This window comes from Panthera onca, chromosome C2, assembly GCF_046562875.1.
Source record: "Panthera onca isolate mPanOnc1 chromosome C2, mPanOnc1 haplotype 2, whole genome shotgun sequence".
NCBI classification, from domain to species: Eukaryota; Metazoa; Chordata; class Mammalia; order Carnivora; family Felidae; genus Panthera; species Panthera onca.
This window is the reverse complement of record NC_138347.1, coordinates 129,448,118-129,474,511: the sequence shown is the minus strand read 5'-3', so window position 1 is coordinate 129,474,511 and position 26,394 is coordinate 129,448,118. Positions and strand designations below refer to the sequence as shown.

Below are 26,394 nucleotides of genomic sequence, written 5' to 3'. Positions count from 1 at the left end.
TAAGCTTTGGTTTTCATGCAACCTGCTTCTTGGGTCAAGGAAGTTGTGACTATATTAAGTGAGTGGCATTTACCCTGACCCCTCAGTTGGATTTTGAACAGATTTAAAAACTATGTGTTCAGGCTGTTGGTCTCTGTTTCACCTCCAAACTCTACACTTTGGATCTGAATGCAAATATTTAAAAAGCTGAGAATCAGAGGGAATATAGATAAATGTATCTGGCAATAGTCATGGAATCTTTTTTCCCCTTTCTCTTTCTTCAGGTAGGCTCCACAACATATTTAGCTAGGTTAAATCAGAATCTACCAACTAAGTTAAGAAAGATAGGAGGAGCTGGAAGCTGCCATTAGGGCGGCAGGGTGGGACTCAGTCTTTCCCCCTACACAGTGTTGTATCTGCATGCCCCCTTCTGTGGACACATGATCTTATACCAGGTTGCTGGGAAAGTTGCCTGCAAAGCTCCCTTCAACTATGTCCCCCTCCAGGACCCACATGGAACTTAAAAAAAAATTTTTTTTTAATTTCAGAGTAGTTTTAAACATACAGAAAAGTTGCAAGAGTAGAACAGAGAATTCCTATATACACTGCACTCGGTTTTCTGTTAGTAACATCTTATATTACTATAGTACATTTGTCACAATTAATGAAATGATAATATTATTATTAACTGAAGTCCAGACTTTATTCACATTTTCTTCATTTTTCCCTAATGTCCTTTTTCTGTTTCAGGACTCTATCCAGGATATCACATCACATTGTCTCGTTCGGCACCTTTTGCCTATGATAATTTCTCAGACTTTCCTTGTTTTTGATGACCTTTACAATTTTGAGGTGTATCAATCAGATACTTTGTATACTGTCCCTCAATTTAGATTTTTCGTATGTTTTTCTTATCATTAGAGTGGGTGTATAGGGGAAGGAAAACTACAGAGGTAAAGTACTATGTTCATGTCAAGGGTACATACTGTCGCCATGACTTTATCTCTGTTGATGTTAACCTTCATCGCCTGGCTGAGGTAGTATTTGTCAGGTTCTTCTACTGTAAAGCTGGAACATTTTTTATTAGCCTTTTCCTTTTAGTTTGGGAGAGTACAAGCCAGTCGGGGCTGTATTTGTGTTCTTTCCCATGATGTCAGTGATATGTTCCCTGAATATTAATGATCCGTTATTTTATTAGAAGCTGAGTTGACCTTTTCATCCATCTAATTCTGACTCTTATTTTTGTTTATTTGAGGGAAGTCTTTGAGAGAATGTCTTTGGTGTATGGGTTTATGCCCCTATCATAGCTGATTTTCTTCCCTTCTAAAATTGTAGCTCCTTGAAGGAAATAGTCATATTCTCCAATCTGTGGCCACCATATACTGGCCTCCAGCTGTATTCCATCTGTCTCCCTGAGCCACAAAGTGCATGGTGGACCAAGAAGCTCCATGGCACTCCTAGGCTGCCATGTTCCTTTCTTCCTTTGGGGGAACTTGTAGCCTAAATTGGAGAAATCGTGATGCTATAGAAAGAACCCAGAATTAAGATGTTTCCCTTTCCTTAAGTCTGAGCAAAAGAGAAGGAAAATAAGGGAACCCAAGTCAAAATCAGCATGTTGAGTTCCTGCACTTAAAAAAACAAACAAAAAATAACTCTGATGCGTAAGTTGAGAATTATCACTGAAAGAGCTCTAAGTTCACTTCTATATAGGTCGTATTCCAGTCACTATTGCTGCCTAACCAACCACCCCAAAACTTAGTGGCTTAAAACAAAAATAATAATTCATTTGGTTCATAAATCTGTGATTTGGACAGGGATCACTTGTCTCTGCTCCATCAAGATTTAGCTAGGGTGGATTGTCTGGGGCTGGGAAATCAGTCTTCAAGATAGCTTACTCCCATGGATAGCAAGTTGGTGCTGGTTGTTATCTCAAAAGTTCCACTGGGACTGAAGTCCAGGGGCCTCATTTCCTTTCCACGTGGACTCTTCAATGGACTACTCAGGCTTCCCCATAGCATGGTGGCTGGCTTCCAAGAGTAAGCACCCAAGAATAAGAACTAGGAAGAAGCCAAACCACCTTTTATGACCTAGCCTCAGAAGTCATGTGGCTTCACTTCAGCCACAGTCATAGCCCCAGTCAGATTCAAGGGGAGAGAACAAAGACCTCGCCTCTCCACTAGGAGTGCCAAGTCATGTTTAAGAAGAGTTGGGTGGGTTGGGATGTATTGTGGTGATTATTTTTGGAAAATACAAACTACCACAGCTGACTAGTGAGTAATTTAGGTTTCTTATCCTTCAACAAATATTTGTTGTAGCCACAGTGTTACACTAGATATGGAGATATAACATTGAACCAGACACAGTCTCTACCTTCTGGTAGCTTACAATTCTGACATGCAAATAGATAAGATGCTATTTCCATTCAAAAAGATAGGGGTTAGAATAGGTTAGGCTTAGAGATTACAGGCACACAAGGAGGGATACCTAAAAAGTCTTCAAGACCAAGGAAGAGTCCTAGGTGGAAAATGTTTGTACTAAGAGGAGCTGAATGACTAAGGCAAAAAAAGCTAAAGCTGAAGTTAGAAGGCAGCATAGTTGTCCTAAGTGTTGCTATCTTTGGGGAAAGTTTTATTTTTTAATTGTAGTCATCATAGTTGTTACTATTGTTGCGTCATTGCCTGTCTTCATAAAATGTTCTTCTGCTCATGTAGGGTATTTTCCTGGGCCAAAAATCTTTCCGTTCCTAGGGTCTCAAGCAGCCAAGATCAGAGAACCTACATTTAAATCCTGGTACTTCTACATGGTAGCTGTTTTGACTTTAAACAAATGAATTGACCATATGTTAGCATGGAGATTATAGGAGGACCCCGGCTGCAAATTCTTGCCTGTTTCCTGTTCCTAAGAGAGAATCAGTGCTGTGTATGCATGCACATATGTGTGTTCATATATGTATATAATATTTTCATTAGGAAGCTGTGTTATGTTACCTTCCCAGAGTTATAGCACAAGGAAATTCATGCTAGCTGGAGGCCACAGGTATGGCTACTACCTGGAAGGAGGGCAACAGCAAAGATTTGCACCTTAAACTCCCTGGTTTCATAAAGAAGCCACGGTCATAAGCATAAGTACCTCTTAAGAGCATTTGTCCAGCACACCCTAAAGGCAATGATGCATATTTATTTCTGAGGGAAATCATGGTCTGAGAAATGAGATTTCATGTTTGATCTTTAAAATAAAAGGGAACATTGAAGTTCAGAGGATGGAACACACTAGAATATCAGGACCAGTGATTTAAAGAGAGGATTGTGGGGGGCATCCAGGTGGCTCAGTTGGTTCAGCGTCCAATTCTTGATTTCAGCTCAAGTCATGATCCCTGGGTCATGGGATCAAGCCCCACTTGAGGTTCTGCACTGAGCATGAAGCCTGCTTAAGATTCTCTAACATTAAAAAAATTATTTAAAAAAAAAAGCAGGGGGACACCTCAGTGGCTCAGTAGGTTAAGTGTCTGACTTCAGCTCAGGTCATGATCTCACAGTTCATGAGTTTGAGTCCCACATCAGGCTCTGTGCTGATAGCTCAGAACCTGGAGCCTGCTTCGGATTCTGGGTCTCCCTCTTTCTCTGCCCCTCCCCTGCTTGTACTTTCTTTCTCAAAAATAAATAAACACTCCTCTGCCCCCTCCCCTGCTTTCTCTCTATATAAAATAAAAAATATTTTAAAATATTTTTTAATTTTTAAATTATTTTTAATAAAAATTTTCAAAAAGCTTTATCATCTATAAAGTGAAGGAGTTAGATACCAGAGAGTCCTAACATCCCTTCCTACTAAAAGGTAATAATATTGAAATTAGAAAAGCCCATTTCCTAGCAAGAAGGTGTGTTCCTGCCCATGTTGAGAACAGAACTCCCTGATGATCAGACTTGGTATGCTGTGAATACACGTTCCTTTTGTTGTCAAAACATCAGATGCGGAAGCTAAATTCCTAAGTGTTCCAGTTGTTCATTGCTGCAAAACAAACTACCCCCAAAACAATGGCTTAATCATTTACTTTGTTCCCAAATGTTAGAGTTGACTGAGCTTACTGAGGCAGCTCTTACTTGGAGTGTCTTGTGTGATTGCAACCCAACAGTGGCTGGGGCCACAGTTGTCTCTAGACTTCTTCACTGTCATGTCTGATGCCTAGCTGGGGCTGGAACACCTGGGACTCCTTAGGCCTTCCTCTCAATCTCCACGCAGTCTCTCCACAGTGGCCTGGAGGCCACTGGACTTCGTACATGGGTTCAAAGTCCCCCGAAAGAAACCTGCAGAATGTACATGACCTTTTCTGTCCTGATCTTGGAAGTCAGGTGCTATCACTTCTGCCCTGTTCTATTCGTCACAGGGGTCACAAAGGCCTACGTAGGGCCAAGGAGAGAGGAAACTGATCCTATCTCTTGGTGGGTAGAGTGTCCTTGAACTTGCAAAAGATGGGTGAGCTGCCCTCTTGCTTGGTGACAGGGGTGGCTCAGAAGACTTCTCAGACTCCTGATTCTATGATTCTGTCACAGAGTTTAAAGCAATGGGGAAAATGTCTGGCAGTAGAAATCTAGTTTAATGGGGAGGGAAACTCTACTTAGAAGATGAAGACATTTAAATTACAAGGAAAATGAAATAGAATTGTTTAGCTGTGGAAGGGAATTTTTTTCCATGTAAGAAATGTGTGTGTGTGTGTGTGTGTGTGTGTGTGTGTGTGTGTAAGCAATTTTAAGACAAAACTTAAACAGCAGTATACATGATATGTCAAGATTGGAGAAGAGCAGAATTAAGGCCCTTTTATTGTACAACAACAAGTTTCCCTAGTTACTTACAGGATAAAGTTAATTGGCCATCTTATTAAAAACAACATCAAATCTGTCATATAGAGCCCTGAAAGAAAACAGGTAAGAGGGAAGAAAATCCAAAAGACCAATAATAGGAAATCAGTTCCCAAAAGATTGTGGATCATTGCTTTTGAATGTGCAGAGTAGCCTGATGGATGGGAGAAGGTGTGGTGCCAAGCAGATCCCTGAGTGAAAGTGTCTAAGAGTGTAGACTCTGGAGCCAAGGTGCCAGGTCAAATCACAGTTCACCATTCCCCACCTGTGTGAAAGTAGACAGGTTCCTGTACCTCTCTGTGCTGCTTTTTCCCCATTGCAACAGCGAGCTAATGATAGTGTTTGTCTCATCAGGTTGTTATGAGAATTAAATATATCAGGAGAGGCTTAGCCCTTCAAGCAGTGCATAGTACATAAGAAGCACCTCAGTACATTCAATTAGCCATTTCTCTCTTCACCAACTCCCTCCTTGCCTTTCCGGATGCAAATATCATGCCTAATATGCACTGTGGGCAGCCAACCAAATAAACATAAGAGAGAGGACTTTTCCTTTCCTTGGGCCCTGAGATCATGTATACATTGGACTTCTAGGTAGGAGGAGGCCTTCCTGTGACATCTGGTCACCCATCAGTCTGTGAGTTTCCACTCCCCACACTTGTCCTTATTCCAAGATACTTTAAAAATCAGTTCCACATTTAAAGCATGTCAGGCTAGATTTTAGTTTTAGTCTCTCTCACATATTTGGAATTAGAGCCTCCAGAGGCTATTATGCATAATCTATGCAAATGATATTCAAAGAAGCGGTAGCCCCAGATTGTAGGGAGAGGAGTGAGCAGACCAACACAAAGGGACTTGAATGAAAATTTGCATCTGTTAGGGGAGCCCCAGGTTGAAGGCCTTGCACAGTTATTGTGACATTGTGTGCCCTTCCATTAAGTTATTAACCTTTTATGTCAAGGAAGAGAGGTAAAGTCACGTCTTATTTTCTTAGTGAAGGTAACAGTGGAGGTTGAAGGAGGTGTTTGGGCAGTGCAACATTGTAGCAATTTTTATGACACAAATGAAAGTTGCTTTGAAATAATGGCTGTGGTCCAGGCTGTGTCCCCAACCTGATATGTGTTCTTGGACAAGTCACTTTGCTCCTTCCATTGCCTCTTCTGTGAAATGAAGAGATTTGATTTAGTTACCTCTTAGGGCCCCCTCTCACTGTGACAGCTAAATGTCATCCTTCAAATGAAAACTCTGTGCACCCAGGATGACAGTATCCATTCATTGCACCAAACAAAGTTTTACTCTAAAGTCTAAAGGTCTGAGAGGTAATTTAACAGTCCTCACAGAGAGAAAAATAACCTTACAGGACACTGATAACTTAAAAAAAAAAAAAAAAAAAAGCAACAAAGGCAAACATTTACTTACACTGTAAGTCTTATAGCAAGAAATGATTGTAGTCATATTACTTCCCAGCCGGGGGGATTTTAGTCCCTGGAATGTTCCCAGTGGGAAAATCAGGAACATTTCTCTCCCCAAGTCTTTTAAAGACTAGGATGTGTTAACCCCTCTGCCTCTAGAGTGCTGCAGAAGTTCTGGAGGCCAGGGTGGCTCCTCTCCCACTCCCAGGCCTGTCACTGGGATCATTCAGGGTCTCTGAAAGCTTTGCACTGCCCTTGGTGCTGCTGCCAAAAGACTGCCATGTCCTTGGTCTCTGGTTTCTGATTGTCTCCAACACATCTGGTGTTCGACCCCAGGACTCCTCTGGGCCCTTAATTTTAATTCCAGCTGTCACTCCAGCCACCAGCTGGGCACAGACATTCCCTGATAGCCCCTCTGCCCAGGGCTTCTCTTATTCAGCCACATGGGCCGCGGGCCTCGTGCAGGAGTGAGGAAGTACAGAGGGATGAGCACCTGGGGAGCAGCCCTGGACCAGTGGAGACGGGAGCTGCTGGGTAAGTGAGTGCTCTTCTCACTCAGTTTGAGGTGCGGTCTACTCAGCCCCTCAGAGGTCCCCAGGAAATAGGAGTTGCTCACCATGATCAACTCATAACCTACGCTCAGATTGATTTTCTCTATTTAACTCATCTCAGACCCCCATGGTTGTCCCCTTGGATCACTTCCCAAAATAAGCTACTTTCACACAAGCCCTGGTCTCTCCCTTTCCTGTTTCTGAGATATCTGTAATGTAAGATAAGACACCTGTCTTAGCTCAGGCTGCTGTAACAAAGTATCACAGGCTGGGGTGCTTAAACAACACAAATTTATTTTCTTACAGTTCTAGAGGCTAGAAGACCAGGATCAAGGTACTGACAGGATTGGTTTCTGATAAGACCTCTCCCTTTGACTTGAAGATGGCCACCTTCTCACCGTGTCCTCACATGGCCTTTCCTCTGTGCACAATCATGTCTGCATCACTCTGTGTGTCTTAATCTCCTCTTGTGAAGACACCAGTCAAGTTGGATTAGGGACCACCCCTAATGGCCTCATTTAACTTAATAACCCCTTTTAAAGGCCCTGTCACCAAATACAGTGACATTCTGAGGTGCTAGGGGTTAGAGCTTCAACATATGAATTTGGGGGAAACAATTCAATCTTTAACACTTATATTGAACCAAGGAACTTATGAGTAAACTTATGAGGCTCATAAGGGAATGTCTCTCAAAACATCCGAGGTCAAGACCCCCAGCCATAAGAACAGTTTGTCCCTGTGGTGTTTGACTGCAAGAGAGGAGTTAGAAAAACCCTGAACCCATCAGAGCACCGTGGCACAGCAACTTCCTGTCAGCCGCTTCCTCCTCCTGCATCACTGGTGTGTCTGACCAGGAAAAGCAGGCATCTTAGATATAGTCGGTTTCATATACTGTGGCTACTGTGGGACTTTGAACATGTTAGTTAATCTACCTGAAATCTCAATTTCCTGCCCTGTCGAGTGGTTGTGAGGATTAAATCGAGCGTGAGAGACTGGGTCAGAGCAGGTGCTCTGTAAACAGTTTTTAGGATTGACTTGAACAAACAGAGCTTACAGTTGTTACATGGTTTAGGTCACCAATGAAAGTTTAGAAAAAAAAATATGTCGCTTAGGACAAACTGTTGGTCCTAGAGACTGTATGTGCTACAGTCCGTTCAATCTGCAGTCCCTTGGCCTCCTTCCACCTACTAATTTAGAAGTGCAGAGTACGGGGAGCAGGTCCGTGCTCAGACTCTTCCCCACTCCACATAAGTCGGAGGTGGCCTCAGTGGTGATCCCAGGCCTCCTTTCAAAGGAATGCCAGGAGATGATCTCCCCTTCTGTTTCTGAAAGCTCACCAGGGCCCCTGTCTTCCCGTCAGCAGCTTTGCTGACTGTCCCACACATGCAGAAATCACTGCCGGGGCCCCTGTTTTGGCCATTTGTCTTGCTTGAATCTGGTTGGGGAGGGCAGCTTCCAGAGAGTTACCAGATAGTGACAGATCTCTACCATTGTCTGTGTGGCCAGCAGAGCTGAAGGAAGGGCATGAGAGTGACCAGGAGGGGTTTCATAAGAATAAGGAGGAGTTCACAGGTCAGAATCAGACCTTAGAAGTCTGTCAGGCCACACCTCAGCAGTGGAGACCAGTTCTTCTCAGCCCATGTATTCTATTGGGGTGACCAGTCTTCCAGTTTATAATCTGAACAGATCCTATGTCTCACATTTATATGTGGTGTGTTATTTGTAAAATGTGGCACATGCTATTATGATTCATAAAATCCACATACATTTAGAAGTATTTTTAAATTTATAGGTTTTTGTCCTTGTGCATTTTCTCAATGAGCCAAAAGCATACACGCTGATCATCATGCAAAACTCATGATTTTCTTTTAATGCTCAAAAGGCGTCCTCCTACTCAAAAGGCTGGGCATCACAAGTGATTTTCCACAGAGAGTTCAGCCACATGAACACCACAGGAAAAGCAGTTAACATTAATGAGAACCACAAAACCAGCTGGTGTTCACAGTGTGCATCTCTTTTAGGCTCTGTGCTAAGTGCTGTATGGGCACCAGATCTGGTCACCCTCTGGACCCTTGTCCCCCTCTGCCTGTTGCTCTTGTATGGCACTGAGATGTCGCTGCCTTGCTTTAGGATTGTTTGTGGATTTCTTTGAGCTCACCCAGAGCCAGAGACTGCCCTGTTCATTTTTTGTCCTCTGGAGAGGTCTAGAGACCCTCCCTACTTGCCTGGTGAGTGGGTCTGAAGAAAGAGAGCATTTCTGACCATTTCTGCCTTTGTCTAGTCCATAAATGGAAGATTCAGAAAGGGCATGAGAGTTGGTCAGCTCTGCTTATGTAAGCATTCCATATAGAGCTGCCAGCTTCCCTTTGATCAACCTGGCCTTGACCACCCTCTGGCTGCAGAGGGGTAGCAGACACTCAGAGGCCACAAGCCTTCTTCCTACACCCAGCCCAGCCTGTTCTCAGAAGCTGCTTTTGGGTGGAGGGCTGATGGCGTTTCACAGGCACTCAGCAAAGGATGGTCCTGACTAGCTTAGCTGCCTCTCCCCAACAGTGCTGGGTAGCACCTACCTAATAGACCTGCCCAACTTCACATGATCTTGTATCTGATGAGGGTCAGGATGGCAGTGTGGGCCTCTGGAATGCTCCCAACGTTTCCTTTGAGTTCCCAGAGCTTTACAGGTTCATGGGTAAGGAAGGTCCAGACTCTGAGCTATTCCCCAGGCATTTCACCTCTTCTCTCTGTCTTCCTCTCAAGGCTTCCTCCTGATCTTGGCACTGACCGAAGCACTGGTATTTGCCACCCAGGAACCATCTCCCAGAGAATCTCTTCAGGTCCTCCCCTCAGGCACCACCCCAGGCACCATGGTGACAGAATCCCTCAGCTCTACCAGACACTCATCCATGGCAACTGCACCCACTTCTGTGGTGACACTGACCCCCTATCCTGATGGACCCTCCTCACAGGCTGCAGCTCCCATGGCAATGACAGCACCCCATCCAGATGGACACCCTCCTACAAACACCATCTCCACCATTATGGCAACAGCAACCACCCCACATTCTGAAGGCCCACTGCCCACAGGGCCCCTTCCTACTGCCATGGCAACCACATCCTCCCCCTCAGAGGGCCGCCCCCAGGGAGAAGCTGCACCCACCATCCTGCTGACAAAGCCAACAGGAGCCAGCAGCCGTCCCACCACAGCACCCACCCGGGCTACCACGCGCAGGCCTCCCAGGCCCCCAGGCTCTTCCCGAAAGGGGGCCGGCAGTTCATCACGCTCTGTCCTGCCTGCACCCAGTGGCCACTCTGGGAGGAAGGAAGGCCAGCGGGGACGAAATCAGAGCTCCACACATCTGGGGCAGAAGCAGCCCCTAGGGAAGATCTTTCAGATCTACAAAGGCAACTTTACAGGGTCTGTAGAATCTGACCCCTCCACCCTCACCCCCAGGAACCCACTCTGGGGTTCTTCTTCCTCACCACAGCCCCAGACAGTGACCACAACCATGGCGCCCAGCAGGACCTCGTGGGCACCACCCACCAACCCCCTTGTGCCTGCAGAGGACAAGCCAGGCCTTAGCAGAGCAGATCAGGGGGGTGGTTCCACTTTCACCAGCCAAGGAGGGGAGCCGGACACCACAGTAGCCTCAGGTGCCCCTGCCAGCCCACAACCTGCCCCAGTGCCTTCTCAGCGCCCCCGCGGTGACCCACAGGATGGCCCCAGCCACAGTGACTCCTGGCTTACTGTCATCCCTGGCACCGACAGACCTCCATCTACCAGCTCTGGGGTCTTCACAGCCACCGCGGGGCCCACCCAGGCTGCCTTCAATGCCAGTGTCTCAGCCCCTTCCAAGGGGATTCCTCAGGGAACATCCTCAACCTCGCAGGCCCCAGCCCACCCCACCGGGGGCTCAGAAAGCACTGTTTTCCAAGCCAAGGAGGAGGCTACAGCCACCCCCACCATGACCAACAGGGTGCCCAGTCCTCTCTCCACAGTGGTGTCCACGGCCACAGGAAACTTCCTCAACCGCCTGGTTCCTGCTGGGACCTGGAAGCCTGGAACAGCAGGGAATATCTCCCATGTGGCTGAAGGGGACAAACCCCAGCACAGAGCCACCATCTGCCTGAGCAAGATGGACATCGCCTGGGTGATCCTGGCCATCAGTGTGCCCATCTCCTCCTGCTGTAAGTGCCTCACCCACTCCCTACTCCTCCCTCTCTCCTTCCTCTCCCTCTACCACATCATCTTGTCAGTCCCCAGAGTTCCTTTGCCCTAGAGTTGGACAGTCCCCACCCAGTAGGCTGCAAAACTTCCCAGAGTTACAGGAAACCAGGTGGCAGGACAAGAATCATGGGTTATCTCTACCCCTAGTCCTCTGCTCTGCCAGGCTATGGCTCAGATGCTAACTGATCATAAAGACAAAGCTCCCAAGAGTTGGGGAGAACCTTCCAAGTAGTCCAGTCTGACCGCATTTTTTAGAAAGGAACACCAAGCTAGAGAGGTCCCATGGCTCACTCAGGAGCCCAAAGTTAAGCGAGAGACAGACCTGGGAAGGGACTGTCTTCCCACCCAGTGCTCTTGTCATGACACCACCCTGCCACACTCACCCTGGAGGGCAGCCTGCTAATGGCTATAGTGACATGGCACCAAGACACCGTAGGTGAATGTTGGCACTTCTAAACGTACAACCTCCAAGTAGCAAAGCCTTCACCTTCCTCTCCCACTTCATATCCATCTTTCTGCCTGCCTTTTCTCCCATCCCTCATCTCTTCTCCTCCTCCTCTCTCTCTCTTTCTCCAAAAAAGAAGAAATGAAGCTTTGATCTTGCAGGGATTTCTATCAGCCTTGGCAAAAGCAGTTCCTATAGCTAAATTGAGCCTTGAGAGTTACATGTAAATTTAGCTCTTCTCTCTCTCTTCCCTGGTTTTATTTGTTCATGGGTGGTATGAGCTAGATAACGATGTAGATCCCATCATTGCTTCCACTGGTACTGGTGGAGAAGGGCTCTCCCCAGGCCACCAGCACCTCCTTGCTGCTCCCTGTCATTACTTTAATGAGAATTCAGGAGACCTTCTCCCTGATGTCTCCATATAGAACCTAACATAATCACTCAGAACCTTAGGGCTTCCTTTTATGTCTTTGCCATGTATTTGATCCTAGATTCTTAGAGTTTCTCTGATAACCTCACAGGAATCCTCACTGATCTTAGCTTCAGCTCACCCATAACAGTTATCATATGGCCTCCTTCTGAACCCTTCTAGGGGTGAGAAACCCCCTGTGCTCCTCATTCATTGGACATCCCATTCTCCTATGACCCCCTCAGGTTGTTACCCAACTCTCTTGGGAGCCTGACATTTGCCTCTTTGTAATTTCCACTCTGTGGTCCTAAGCCATGTCCTCTGAAACCACACAAAACCAGTCCATCTACCAATCCCTAAAACATTTGAAATGGCACTCAAGGGCAGCCTTTCTTTTCCCAAGTTGCTCATTACTATTCATTCAAGTCTCTTTGTAGGGCCAAATTGCCCTGGCACTTCCCCCTTGTCTACCACTCTGGATGGCCACCAGTTTATCCCTGCTCTCCTAGAAGGAAGCACAGCATTTCACATGCCCAGTCATGGCAGAGGAGAGCAGATGGTCGCTCCTTTGTTCTGGACATTTCGGTCACATTCAGGAAGCCAACACTGGCATCGGCTCTGTTGGTGGTACCGTCACATCACACCATGGGCTCATCCTGATCTCAAGAGGAATGAAACCCCAGAAACTTTACACAGAGGAGGCTTTTAAGCCAGCTCTCCTAGCCTTTCCTCAACCCATGGGTCATTTGAACATTAGTACAGGGGGTGTGTGCCTTTAACATGAACATAATTTCTGCTTGGCATTATACCAATAAGATCTTTTAAAATCTAGATTCTGGATTCTTTCCAGAAGCCACCTCTCCCAGCTTTTTTTTCCTTCTAGTTGATAAGCAAAGCAAACTTTCCATGTCAAAAGTGGGCGGCCTATTTCTGCTCAAGGACCCAATTCAGGAAAAGTGAAAATGTTTGCAGATTGCATATTTTATTCTTTCATTAAGTGGCTTTATTGTCTTTCATGGAAATACAAATGAATTCTTAAAACTGATTGCCCACTTCTGAAACAGAAGAATGATAATGAGAAAATGTAGCACTGTTAGCCAATAAATTATTAATAATGGTCATATTTGAGAAGTAACCACATTAGAAACAGCTTTCTAGTTTTCTATTCTTTACATGTCTCTAGAGGCTTTAGTTTACAAAGTGAGTTCCCATTATTTTTAATAATTCCATCCTTGGGGCACCTGGGTGGCTCAGTTGATTAAGTGTCCAGCTTTAGCTCAGGTCATGCTCTCATGGTTTATAGGTTCAAGCCCCACATTGGGCTCTCTGCCCTTCCTGTGCACTCTCTCTCTCTCTGTCTCAAAAATAAATGGCCATTTTAAAAAAATCATTCCATCCTTCAAACAGACTAGCCAGAGGGATTAAAACAAAAACAAAAACATAAACATGCTATGCAAGGAACACACTTTACAGGGAGGGAATAAGTCACCAGGTGAAGTGACTTTTCCAGGGTCCTAGCTCACATAAGTCAGCCCAAATCCGGTGGTAGAATCTGTTTGATTCAACACAATATTTCCCAAGTGCCCGTTGTGTGCCAAGCACTATGCCAAGCATTAGGGAATTGATATATGTGATGTGGCTCCCTTCCCCAGCTCCCAGAGCCCTCTCCCCACCTGGGCCTTTCTCTTTGCCTGGTTTGGACAGCACAGAGTAGATCCAGCCTGCACCCCACAGGCCACACCCACCTGTGTTTTATAGTTCTGAAAAGACTCTACAGCCCTTTTTACATGTGTGAGTTTGAAATTAGATCAGATCTTACTGCAAAGCCAGAAAACCCATGGGCTGCCTAAACCATGCATAATAATGTCAACTAAGGTAGTAGCAAATACATAGCCTAGAACCGCACCCAGAGAATGCTTCGGCAGTCTGAAAAGAGCCTTCAGGTGCTGGGACCGAACATACCACTTCGTAAAGGAAGATATGAGTCTTTGTTCAAAGTGGACTCTTGCAGCCTCTTGGAACCAGACTCCACTTCTTTAGCATCTGTCTTGCATTTCCGTCGTCCACATGGGAGGGTCCCCTAACCTCTCACTCCTAAGGTCCCTGCCTTAGCCCTGGCTGCCTCCACATAAGGCTCCCTGCCCTTAGTCGTGGCCCCAACTCCTGTGGGTCCTCTGGGGCCCTGTGAAGGCCCTGATGCAAGGGACATCAAGATAGAATATTTGTCCAGCTGCAGAATACCATGCTCTTTCAGAGCACAGATGAACAAATATCCCAGCTGTTTTCATAGCCTAATCCCACTCCAGTCATTAGACAAGCAGACCTCTTCCAGTGGCTGCATTTATCCTAAAGTTCACTCTGCTGCCCTCAAAGATGGGTCTTTGCCAGTTTGCCAGATATTTCAGGCAGTCTAGGTTGGTAACAAAGTGTGTGCCTAGATTTCCTCACACCTGGCTTTTCAGACCAGCCCTGGTCTTGTTCCTGCTTTTCTCCATCCACCAGAAGCCAGACTTCAGGTGGCCAGGGTTGCTAGGCAGGTGGGTGAATCCTCTACTTCTGTTGGAAGCAGGGGGTGATCATAGCAAATCTCAGGCCTGCGCAAGAAGGGATGTCATCAATTACACCAGCCCTTCCAAATTGAAAGCTCCGCCCAATGGCTGGAAGGCTAGATGTGCCACAGCTGAGAAATGCTTTGTCTCCTGAGACATGCCAGAGACAGCCACACAGGGTTTCAGATGTGCTGAGAACTGAAACTGATTGGATCCAGGCCACAATTGACTGGGGCAGGGGAGCCATGTGGCTCTTGAGTTGGTCTCTGCTGCCACCATCAGGAATCAAAGAGCCCACTACCTCCTGCCGGAACCCTCTGGGCCTGGCACTGAATTGATCCTCCCGCACTGCCGTCAGTGCTCTGGGTTTTCATCAGGAGGTCAGTTTTGTGGCTCTGCCAGGCTCCCTGGCATCTCTTGCACATGACGCATCTGTTCTCGAGAATGTCTTCACTCTGCTTCCCTGAAAAAGATGAAAGCCTTTCTGGAGGGTGAGAACAGAAAACAGGCCAGCAGCAGATGTTTTTCATACCAATCTAAGTTGAGCCTGGCTGGAACCGGGAAGCAACTCTCTCTGACCCCGGATATGTGAGGGTCCATGTGCACCTCACCCCAGAGCATTCTGGCTTCTTGCAGACATGCACTTAATGCCACTGGAGTATCAGTGTAGCGTTCAGCAAGATAAAATATCCTGTGGTCATGTAGTTCTTGGCTATGTTCATTGTTCTGTGAATGTTAGTCCAATCTGAATGTGTGTGTATTTAGTTATGTATGTGTATGTGTGTATAAAATATATGTGTGTGTGTGTGTGTATACACACACACATACACACATACATATATATGTGTGTGTTTTTTATAGGCCCAAAATGACTTTGTAGTTATTACATAAGAAGACACGGGTCAGAGTTACTCTTTCCATGAGAAGAATAGAATAAATTGGAATGAGAAGGAAGTGTGTCCAGGAGGTTTGTCTCCTTGGGGCTTATGAGCTAACTGAAGCCAGGGTGGTGGGGAGCAGCCTCAGGGCCAGGGGATGTCACTTCAGCTGGACCACAGTGTCATACCTATGTTCTCACAGCTCATCTCTGCTTCCCAGTCAGCACCTCCTGCTGGGGGCCTTCTAGTCCCACACACCAGGATGGGGAGCCAGACAGCCCCTAAACCTGCTTTCCTGAGGCCCATAGCCTCGTTTTGAGCCTGGCCTCCTTCCCAAACGCCCAAAGGTGGGAAACGATGGTCCACAGTCTGGCCCCTCAGGCCGGCACCACTGGACCAATCCTTCCCTCCAGGGTGTCAGGCTTCTCCTCTATAAAACGAAGTGCCCAAACTGAAATATGTCACACCTCCCTGTCTTCTAACTTTCTAACACTTTTTTAAAACTGTTCATTTATTTATTTTATGTGAGAGATTGAGAGAGAGCGAGCAGAGGAGGGGTAAAGAGAGAGCAGGAGAGAGAGAATTCCAAGCAGGCTCCATGCTGCCAGCCCGGAGCCCAACCTGGAGCTTGATCCCAAGAACAAACAGCAAAATCATGGCTTGAGCTGAAATCAAGAGTCAGACACTCAACCAACTGAGCCACCCAGGTGCCCCTGTTCTGCTGCATAAATCATTGGAGAAGAAGGCTGGTGTGACAGAAAAGCTTGGCTCATGGACTCAAACATACCTGGATGTCATGCCAGCTCTCCTGCCGGCCACCTGTGGGGCTTGGACAAGTTATTTAACTGTCAGTCCAATGTTTCCTCACCTATAAAAATAGGACTAGCATCCTCTATGTTAGTTCAGGACCTTGAAGAGGCAGATGCCAGCATGGGCTTGTGTTTGCCCAGAGTTGTGTCCTTTACCAAGTGCTTCCACATGCCTTAGATGTGTTCCCAGCCATGTTCAGGGTGATCTCACACAACAAGCATCACTCTGAGGGTCACAAAGACTCAGGTCAGGTTCTGTTAATTACCTGAGTGATCAAGATCAATTTGTTAACTTCCATGAGCTTCAGTTGCCACTTGTGCAAAGGGGAAGAGTAACAGCACCTTTCTCAGAGAGCTATTTTGAAGGTTAAATCAGACTATAAAGTGCCTAGGTCAGCCCTGGGCATGTATTAGAGACTCCATAAATCTGAACTGTACTTTTCTTTCTTAGATGAAAGGTCAGGCCAGCAAAACAATGAAAGTTCTAAACCACAGGTGGTGCCTTGGCCTTGAGCCACTCAACAGTCATGCAGCCCGGTATTTCTTTCTACATCTCTCTTGTGGAGGGTACTGGAAGAACAAGAAGAAAGCTGTCATTAATTAAGCACCCACTGTGCATCCTGCAGTTTGCTCAGCATTTTGCATTCATGATCTCTAGCTCTCATTACAGCCCTGTGAGTCCATAGCAGTCAGTATGAGGAAATGACTTACCTAGTGTAACGTGCAGCAGTCAGACTTCAACCCAGGTCTTGTGGACTCCAAGCCCAAGCTCTTTCTATCTCAGGCCAGCTTCTATTATATAAATGAAATGGCACTTGAGAGGCACTGGGAACTCCTGGAGAGAAACAGTCAGGCCTAGAGCACTAACAACACTTGAGGAGAGAAAGCTAGGAACTGAGCCCCCTATTCCAATCCCCAGGCCATCCTGCAAGCAGGCCAGCCCTTCCCATCGAGACAGGGTCCTGGTCCCACATTCTAAACAGGCCCTGGCTCTGGAGCCAGGGGCAGTGTGGGCTTGAGGGAGCACTGGACTAGGAGTCAGAGGACCTGGACTCTGCACCCTGTGCCAGCCCAGGTTAGCAGCATGAGTTCACTGCAGCCTAACCCTCTCTTTATGGTTTCTGTTTCACCAGTTCGAATCCCCCCCTCAGGCCACTTAACCATCCCAGTTCCAGGAGCAGGGTAGAAAGGTAGTGACAATGAATAATAAAGATGCCAGAAAAAGGGACACAGGACCTAGGGTCTTGCCCCAGCCCTGCCACTCGCAGACCTGTGACCTGTGGCAAGTCAGCTGGATGCTTTGGACCACAGTCTTCTCATCTGTAAAATAAGGAGAGTCCCTAAATTAGCAGATTTTCAGGCTGAGTTCTGCAGCTCCCCTTCCTCACCCCCATTCATCCTCCAACCACCCCCGTCTTTGGAAGGAAGGGAGAGAAGAAAGGAGAACTTGAATTTGGAAATTTTTCAAAATTTAAAAAAGTCTATACCAGCCAATCTAAAATTCCTTTTAGCTCAAACATTCAGAAATCTCCTTTATATCTTTAAAACTTTTTTAAGGGGACATGGAAGAATAATGAGCAAATTAGAGAAGTCTTTCTCGTCAAAGTAGATTGGATCAATAGAAACTTGCCCAACCTCAGTCTTGTCTGGAGGCCTTTTCAGGTTGAGATAAGAGAGTTACAGAATTCCTACATCATCCTGTAGGGGCCTACAGGGTGGGCCCTGTGGTCTTAGCCTGTGTGGGTGCCAGCTTTTTCAGGTACCCCACACCCTGGCAAGTACAGGCGCCCTGATGCTGGCTAACCCTCAGGCTGCTGCGAACAGAGCTGACACTCTGCTGCCCCCTGGTGGTCATTGCTATCTTGGTGCCGGCCTCTGGAATGCTCAGCCTGGGGTCCCCTCTGGAGCACACATGGTTGGCACCTCCAGGATGTTAAGTGCAGCCCTGCCCACCCCTGGCCTGGAGTTTCAGCCACTGCACAGGCTGTGGTGATGATGAGTTGGGCAAGGGATGCCCAGTCTTCATTTACTGGCTTCTCCCCAAGAGGGTTACTGTCACCCTTGTCAAAACATCACCCGTTGCACTGTGTGAGCCTGGACAGGCCACCTTACCTCCCCAACTTCAAAAGCCTTCCCCGTTGGCATGCCGAAGGCCCTCTGTTCACACCTGATTCATAAGCAAAATCCAAACATACTCCTTCCTCCCTGGGGCCCTGCAAATCTCAAAGATTGGACAGACGGGGTCACACATCAAGCTGCGTAGAGCCCCGATCAGGCCCATTTGTGCAGTGTGGACTTCTGCGCATCAGTCTTTGTGAGGCAGAATCATGAATGGTTAAGAGCACAGACTATGGAGTCCAGATGTCTGGGTTTGCTCTTGGGCAAGTCGCTTCACTTTTCTGAGTCTCGGTTTTCCTGCCTGCAAAATGGGAACCCTAAAAGTACCTCATGGAGTGAAGTGGAAGATTAAATTAATTAATATTTCTAAAGTGCTGGGAAACCTTCCTGACACATAAACACTATATAACTGTTAGAAGCTTCTTTTTTTTTCTTTTTTTTTTTTTTTTAAGAGGAGGAGGAGGTTGGTGATAGTGGAGGTGATGATTATGGTGCCGGAGCAGCTGTTTTATCAGGGTCCAAGACCTCTGCTCAGTAATACTATTCTAAGTCTCTACCATCAAGTGCCTCTGTGGTATTCAAGGGCTCATTTTGTAAAGTTCACCAAGTCCTGTTCCTCTTTCTGCCATACTCCCACTCTGGCTGAGAATTCTCACCAGTCCAGCAGTGCAACTGAGAGCACACAGCCATTCTCTAAGCCTTTCCACCAAATGAGCAAGGCCTTTTCTTGGAGCAAACTCAAGGAGTGGCAGTGCAGCACCCACAGATATCTGAAATTATATCCAGGCCTCTTGCCTGTGAGCCCTATGGATGCAGTCACTGGACATGACCCTGGCTTCATCTCCTACCTCACTCCCCTACACTCCAGCCAGGCTACTCTTTTCACTCACATCAAGTGTGTCCCCGCCTCGGTCCCTTTGCACATGCTGTTCTCTCTACCTGGGGCATACTGCCCCATTCTGCTCTTGTCCAGCTCCTTCTCCATATTCTGTTCTCAGCTTTAAGGTCACCTCAGGAAAGCCTTACATGATGACCCTAAAGCATTCTCTCCCCAACCCCTGTCCATTGTCTTTCTCACTTCACCCTGTTTTATTTTCTTTCTTCAGTTACTGCTATCTGAATTTATCTTATTTATTCATTTTGTTTATCATAGATCATGTGACCCTGCCCCTCATCCCGAGTATCCCTCCTTATACACACTAGGAGGGATGTTTATCATGCAGGGCAGCCTTGTGGTTTTTTTTTTCATTCTCTCTCTCCCAGAACCTGGCCCACAGTAGGCATTCAGCGTATGTAGATAACTGTTGAACGAACAAGCAAACAAATTGACTGATGGAGTAAGTGGTTGCTTGTATGGCCATCACAGCCCCACCTGGAGACTGGCACCTGTCACTCAGCACTCTGGCTCCATGCTTGTTGTCTCCCTCCCCTGTCTCTAACTTGGACTCTCTCCACAGCCGTCTTGCTGACAGTGTGCTGCCTGAGGAGGAAGAAAAAGACGGCCAACCCAGAGAACAATCTGAGCTACTGGAACAATGCCATCACCATGGACTACTTCAACAAGCATGCTGTGGAGTTACCAAGGGAGATCCAGTCCCTTGAAACCTCTGAGGTAATGAGCCCCAAACCAAGGGGTGCCCCTGAAAGGTCTGGCTCCAGCACAGGGAAAAGCCCAGGCTCCAAAGTAAGCTATGGAGCCTCTGCTTGCTTCTCAGTGTCTTGTTCCTTGAAGGGTGGTCTCTGGACCAGGAGACTGCAGGCCCCACCCAGTCCTACTGGGTCAATCTGTATTTTAGCAAGAATTCCCAGGTGCCTTCTACATATGTTAAAGTTTGGGAAGCACTGTTCTTGGGACCTCTAGTTTCTGGGAACGGTTCGATAAGTATTCACTGAGGACCCAGCTTGTGGCAGGCAGTCCCTGGGAACTGTCAAGATGAGAGCTTGCTCTCAGGGGGCCCAGATTCCAAGATGTGGTTGAGGTATGATGAGCCCCACACATCATTCCAAAGCAAACAAACTAGGGGAGATACAAGAAGAGTTGCAGAGGTATAGAAACCTAGGAGAAGAAGGCCTTCACAGTGGGGTTTCGGAAGGATAAATGGATTTTGACAGGTTTCCCAGCAAAGTAAGTAGCCTGAGTAAAGGTGAGGATGTGGACTGGACACAGCATATCATGGGGGAAAAGAATACACTGGGTCAAGAAGTGTTTGCCCAGACACCTGTCTGGCCAGTGAGAGAGCCAGGCTTTGAGGTGTTCCTTCTACACTCACACAGGTGGGGCAGAGGCCAGGACACATCAGGAAAGGTACATGGGTTGGGCATGGGCTTGAATGGGCTTGAATGGAGTTCATACTTTAGTCTTGGGCAGTGGAGGGTCATTGAAAGTTTTGAGCTTTGTGTGGCCTAGTTTTAGAAAGATTGTGCCAATGGTCTGATGAAGGCACTGTATACGTGAGTAGTGAGTGAATAGGAAGGAAAGGAAGGGTGGTTTAATGGATGGATGAATGGATGGGATGACCGGAAGAAAGACTCAAAATAAGTAGACCAGCTGGGACCAATCAAGGTCCAGGAGAAAGATGGCAGACATCTGAGTAAAAGCAGGGAGAGCCAAGAAGAGTTCTTCTGGAGACACAGTGCCCTCTTCCCCTGCAGATCCATCCCCCGCAGCAGCCAGAGTGGGCTTTTACAAACATAAATGTGATCACATCGCTCATGTACTCAGAGCCCTTCAGTAGCTTCCTGGTGCTCTCAAGTTAAAGTTCAGAGTCATCTACAGGGCCTGGGAGGTTGGCCCGGCCCTGGCCCGACTCTCCAGCCTCACGTCACTCCACTCTCTCTCTCATTTGCTAAGCTCTAGCCACACCAGATTTCTTTGCATTTCTTTATGGCACCAAGTTACATTCTGTTCTAGGGCTGTGCATGACTCTCCCCTCTGCTGGAATGTCATCTGTCCCTCCCCAGCACCCCCTCATGTTCACCTCAATGACTTCTCCCTATCACTCAGGCCTGTCATCTGTCTCTGCTGCCTGAGGGCAGGAGCCCTGTTTGTTCTTTTCACCACTCTATCCCTAGCACCTAGAACAGTGCCCAGCACTTGCTAGGTGCTTGGTAAATGTTTATCACATGAATGAACCACAAGTTTTGTTCATTATTGATCCATCACCCAGCCCACAGCCTAACACACAGTGGACGCTCAATAAAAAATTTTAACTGAAGGACAGAGGGACAGGCTTCATGAAAGCAGTGACCTTTAGTATGGTCAGTGCACATCCTGCATAGCAAAAGTGGTAGCTACAGTCATTGTGGTGAACATTTCATCATGCAGACAATTGACAGATCACTATGTTGTACACCTAAAACTAAAATAATACTGAATGTCAACTAAACTTCAATAAAAAATAAAAATGAAAACTATTATAATGAGCGAAAAATGGCTAAGTTAGCAGAGGGGCTGGCCACACTTTGAATGTGGGCTGTGAATCCCTGAACTCTAAATTTCTTATATTCCTGGGGTGCCTCGGTGACTCAGTTAAGTGTCCGATTCTTGATTTCGGCTCAAGTCATGATCTCACGGTTCATGAGATCGAGCGCCGTGTCAGGCTGTGCTGAAGGCACAGAGACTGCTTGGGATTTTCTCTCTCCCCCCTCTCCACCCCTCCCCTGCTCGCTCGCTCTCTCTCAAAATGAATAAATAAACGTTAAAAAACGTTTAAATAAATAAATTTCTCATAATCTCTTTGCAAACTGATAAATGAAAACCAAAGCCAAAGGGCTGTGCCTGTGAGCTTACTATAGAAAGGGCCCTGCCTGTGCAGCGTCCCAGTTAGTCATTCCAGCCCAGGGCACCTGGGCTGCCATCAGACACAAGCCAGAGGCTCTAATAGAGGCTGCCTCCAGCAGTCACCCTCCCAGGGTCAGGAGTTTGCAGCAGAACCAGCAGCAAAAAAGTCAGTTTGGCTTCAGCACGGGCTTTATGGCTGTTTCCCTCCCAGCAGGCCTCCTGCCCTCATTCTGCTTTACTTAGCGCAGTGTTAGTTTGTTCCCGCTCTCTGGGCACACCCAGGCACTGTGGACCACCCCGAGAGCGGCCTTGCCATCACAGGGCAGGTGCCCCACACTCCACAGCCGGGGCAGCCCTTACCGCCCGCCCTGTAGGCTGCCAGGGCCAGTGGCTGCCAAGTGCTTTGCCTAAGCAAGTTTCTCTGGTGCCCTGCTCCCCTTCTGGGTTGACGAAAGAGCAAAGCACAAATCTAGGCTGTACAGGCAAAACTGTGATGCCGAAAAAGTGCCTGGAAATTTTTCCATGCTTTTTTCCCCCCCTCTTCCTTCCCTTCCTCCTCTTCTTCTTTTTTTTTTTTTCCTTCTTTCTTGTCTGTTATTTCTTAAGTAACTTTCTTTTTTATGCTACAAAAAGTGTCCACATGGTTCACCCATGGTGAACACTTGCTTTGTAAGAACTATAAAGGGGGAGCCTAGGTGGCTCAGTTGGTTGAGCCGCCAGCTTCGGCTCAGGTTGTGATCTCACAGTTCATGAGTTCGAGTCCTGCATCAGGCTCACTGCTGTCAGCACAGAGCCCACTTTGTATCTTCTATCCCCCTCTCTTTCTGCCCCTCCCCTGCTCACACTCCCTCTCTCCAAAATAAACATTAAAAAACAAAACAAAACAAAACTGTAAAACAACACACCAGATCTCATCCTCCAAAATTCCCCTCCACAGCTCCACCCAAAGCCCAGTGAAGAATGGGAATGGTAGTCCCCTCAGTGACATGCTGCCTTGTTTTCCTTACTTAGAGGGCTGACTCTGTGTCTGCCTCTGAGATGGGCACTCAACCAATTCCAGACATTGATGGAAATTCTCGTCTTCTGGAAAGTCATTTTACTGACAAATGGCCTTTCTTTCTTTCTCTCCTTATTATCCATAAGGCAATATGTACTCCTCAAAAATTATACATGTTTTGCTTAAAAATAAACTTGAGAGAATTAATTATGTCTTCTTCAAGTGGAGACATCTAAGCAAGTCTGGCTTAAGCCAGCTCTGCCTCAGCATATTACTGAGTCTTTGCCCTGATGTAGCCTGCAGGTTCTGAGACTTCAGTGTTTGAGAATTAGGACAAGCTGTGACTTTTTTTCCCCCCTAAATTATACCTGGGCCTGAATCTGAGTATAGACATTTAGTGGCCCACAAATGCTTGCAGCCTTTATTGGATGAGGCCAAAGCTATTCAGATGACCTGATCAGTGAATTACCTATTTGTAGGCTTTTCCATTTCTGGGGCTGTGGAGACAGACTGTATTTTTCACTTACCACCCATTGTCACACAGAGATTCAGGTCGTTTCACCTCAGAACCATCTAGTACTATAAGAAATGAGGCTATAATTCTAAGCAGGTTTTGAGAGGACTCAGGATGGGGAGGAGTGAGCCCTTGAAGGCCCTGCCGGGTGGGTGGTAGGAGAGGAAGGAGGTGGGCAAGCGTAGGGTGTGAAGGTGGAGGGAAGAAAGGCAGCCACATCTCCCAAAGATCTGTGAGAAAGAGGCAGGAGGGAGAGTGTGGGTTTGCCCACTAGAGCACTGAGATATGCTGAATGTCACTCGTGGCGGGCCCTCTCGGACTTTTACAAGGAGAGCAATACCATCTCTGGCAGCCTGAGCTGGGGGTGATTCAGGAAGCAGGAAATCTTGTTCAGAAGCTGCTGCAAAAATATGAAAGAAGAGCAGAGAGGGCTCTGCGCCTCCACACTGGCAGTGAAGATGATGAAAGGTGTTTACCAAAGCAATCCCATGTGGAAACAAATGTCCTCGTGTGTGTATTTCTTTATGAATGGCCACTGCCTAAACCCTCTGAGATCATCCCATGTCCTGCCTCTCTCCTCCCAGGACCAGCTCTCAGAGCCCCGCTCCCCAGCCAACGGTGACTACAGAGACACTGGGATGGTCCTTGTTAACCCCTTCTGCCAGGAAACACTATTTGTGGGAAATGATCAAGTGTCGGAGATCTAACAGCAGCAACCCTTGCTTTGCCGTTCCCTACCATTCGTCTCTAAATTATAAATATACAAATATATATTATAAATATAACCTTTGTGTAACCCTGACTTAATGAGAAACATTTTCAGCTTTTTCTCCCCCTAAGAATTGTCAACATCTTTTTTACAAGTGTGGTTTAAAAAAAACTTTACAGAATGATCCGTGGCTTTATAAAATAAAGGTATTTCTAAGCAAAGCAGTTGCATTGATTGCTTCTCTTAATAACTGTCCTTGAGCACTTGGGGTCCCAGCAGCCCCAGGCAGGTGAGGGAAGAGACAGACCTGTAGAGGTGCGATTTTAAATTGGTCAAGAGTACGGCCCTTTGCGTGCTCCTTAAAGTTCTGGTTCCTCTTGATTCAGTGGGACTCCCTTCCCTCCCCCTCTGTGTACACACCAGTGAAGGCAAGTGGGCCACCGGGGGAGAAGCAGTAGACTTGTGCACAGAGCAGGAAGGGGGAGCACCTTGCCACCCCAGCAGATAAACGTCCTGCACCTGCACAGTGGCACCATTGGCTGTCGAGCGTAATTCCAACCGAGTTAAGGACCGCGGGCAGGAACATGCAGCCCTCAGGAGCCTGTGGAGGACATCGTGGGCGTCCCGTCAAGGCCACATCCCCCTAACATCCCACGACAGGGAGCTTCCACTGTGCTAACAACAGGACTGCCTTGCCCTGGTGGAAAATAAGCCCCCCCCCCCCTTAAGCACATTCCTGCATCCTCTCCAACACCCACATCTGCTTTAAAACTCGTGCCTTTCTCTAGAGATGGTTTAGATGTGGATCCTAGCCCCAGAGCTTTGGTATGCTTGCTCTCCTTCAAGGATCAAATGTTTATTGGGGTTCAGCTTTGTTTTCTCAAAAGGCATCACACTGTGCCCCTGAGGAACATGTTAAGAGGCCTTGAATTATGGGGCTGTAATTTTCTAAGCCCTCCTGTGATCTTAAACAAGATTGCTAAAGTGGATCACTTAGGAGAAGACATCCTGATATCCCTCCCTGGTGTTGCAGACCTGCCTGTGGGTCAGCAGACAGGCTTGCCATCCAGCTCGCATTCTCCAGTCTCCCCTCCACTGCTCCCCTTGCCTGTCCACGCTCAGGAGGGCTCAGACCCACAGAGACGCAACAGAGGCTTCCACAGATGGCTGCTTCTCACTTTTTCCCTAATAGAGAGTGGTTGGGAGAGAAGATAACTGCTTTGACTCTTTCTCTAAAAGAAAATTAGTTTGATAGTATATTTTCAATATAGATGTTCTTATAGTCAGATTGGGAATTGAACTTGAATGTTGATTCGTATGTTCGTGTTGTTGCTGTGGTCTTTTTATCATACCTTTTTCCTTTCTTCCTACATTTCTTTTTTTTTTTTTTAAGATGGCCTTCAAAAATGTGTGTTCTCAATGTTGTATGAACCTACTTAACATGAGTTTGGTGGATGTGTCTCTTTAAAGACTCTTCAAACCACAAGGAAGCAGGTTAAATGTTGCTCTGAGATTCATTTCCCAGTGTGCTGCTGTATGACCTTTTAACCTTCTATTTCTGTTAACTATTGCATTTAATATAGCAATGTGTGTGCGTATATATAGAAAGAAATCTGTTTGTAAAGTAAAATTATATATAATATATGTAATCAAAGATACATATGTTATATATATATATGTGGATGTATGACTTATTTTTCCTTATCCACAGAATTCAACTACCATGTATATATAAATAAACTTATTTTACTAGCCAGAGGATTAAGTTGCTAATACATTTTGCATTCTTTTCATTTTAAAATAACTTTTAAGTCTTCCTTAAGTCCTGACACTGCCTAATGTTCATCTGTATTTTTTAATCTATTTTAACAATAAGTTGGGTTTTATGAGTAATGAGCTATTGGCAGTTTGTCATTTGGTAATACCAATCCTTTAGAACATGTTTGTGACTTCTCCACAAGTCCTCTTTCTTTAGGTCTTTGGAAACTCTGGTGTCAATTAAGGTACATCCCTTCTTCCCCTCTCCCTCCACAGGGCTGGGGGTTTTACTGTATGTATCAGAGAAAGGTCAGAGAAAGCTGGGGTTAACCTGTCCACTGAGAGTTACCATTCTGTAGGAAATAACAGTGCCTAAACATGACACCTGTGCAAACAGCTTCATCAGTAGT

At 46.6% G+C, this 26,394-nt stretch overlaps 1 protein-coding gene across 7 annotated transcripts in view; it reads left to right on the top strand.

Annotated features, from left to right (window-relative positions):
- The window catches only part of TMEM108 (transmembrane protein 108), a 402,326-nt gene extending 376,349 nt beyond the window's left edge, over positions 1–25,977 (top strand). For 5 of the 7 annotated variants that reach the window (XM_060638683.3, XM_060638681.3, XM_060638679.3 and 2 more), the window contains 3 exons: positions 9,550–10,977; positions 19,683–19,837; positions 24,102–25,976. In XM_060638683.3, coding sequence (XP_060494666.1) covers positions 9,550–10,977; positions 19,683–19,837; positions 24,102–24,224 — 1,706 coding nt within the window. In that variant the 3' untranslated portion in view covers positions 24,225–25,976. Of the gene's footprint in view, positions 1–9,549; positions 10,978–19,682; positions 19,838–24,101 lie in introns of all 7 variants that reach the window. The other 2 variants (XM_078432333.2, XM_060638689.3) reach the window with 1 other exon arrangement.
- The last annotated feature ends 417 nt before the right edge of the window (positions 25,978–26,394 follow it).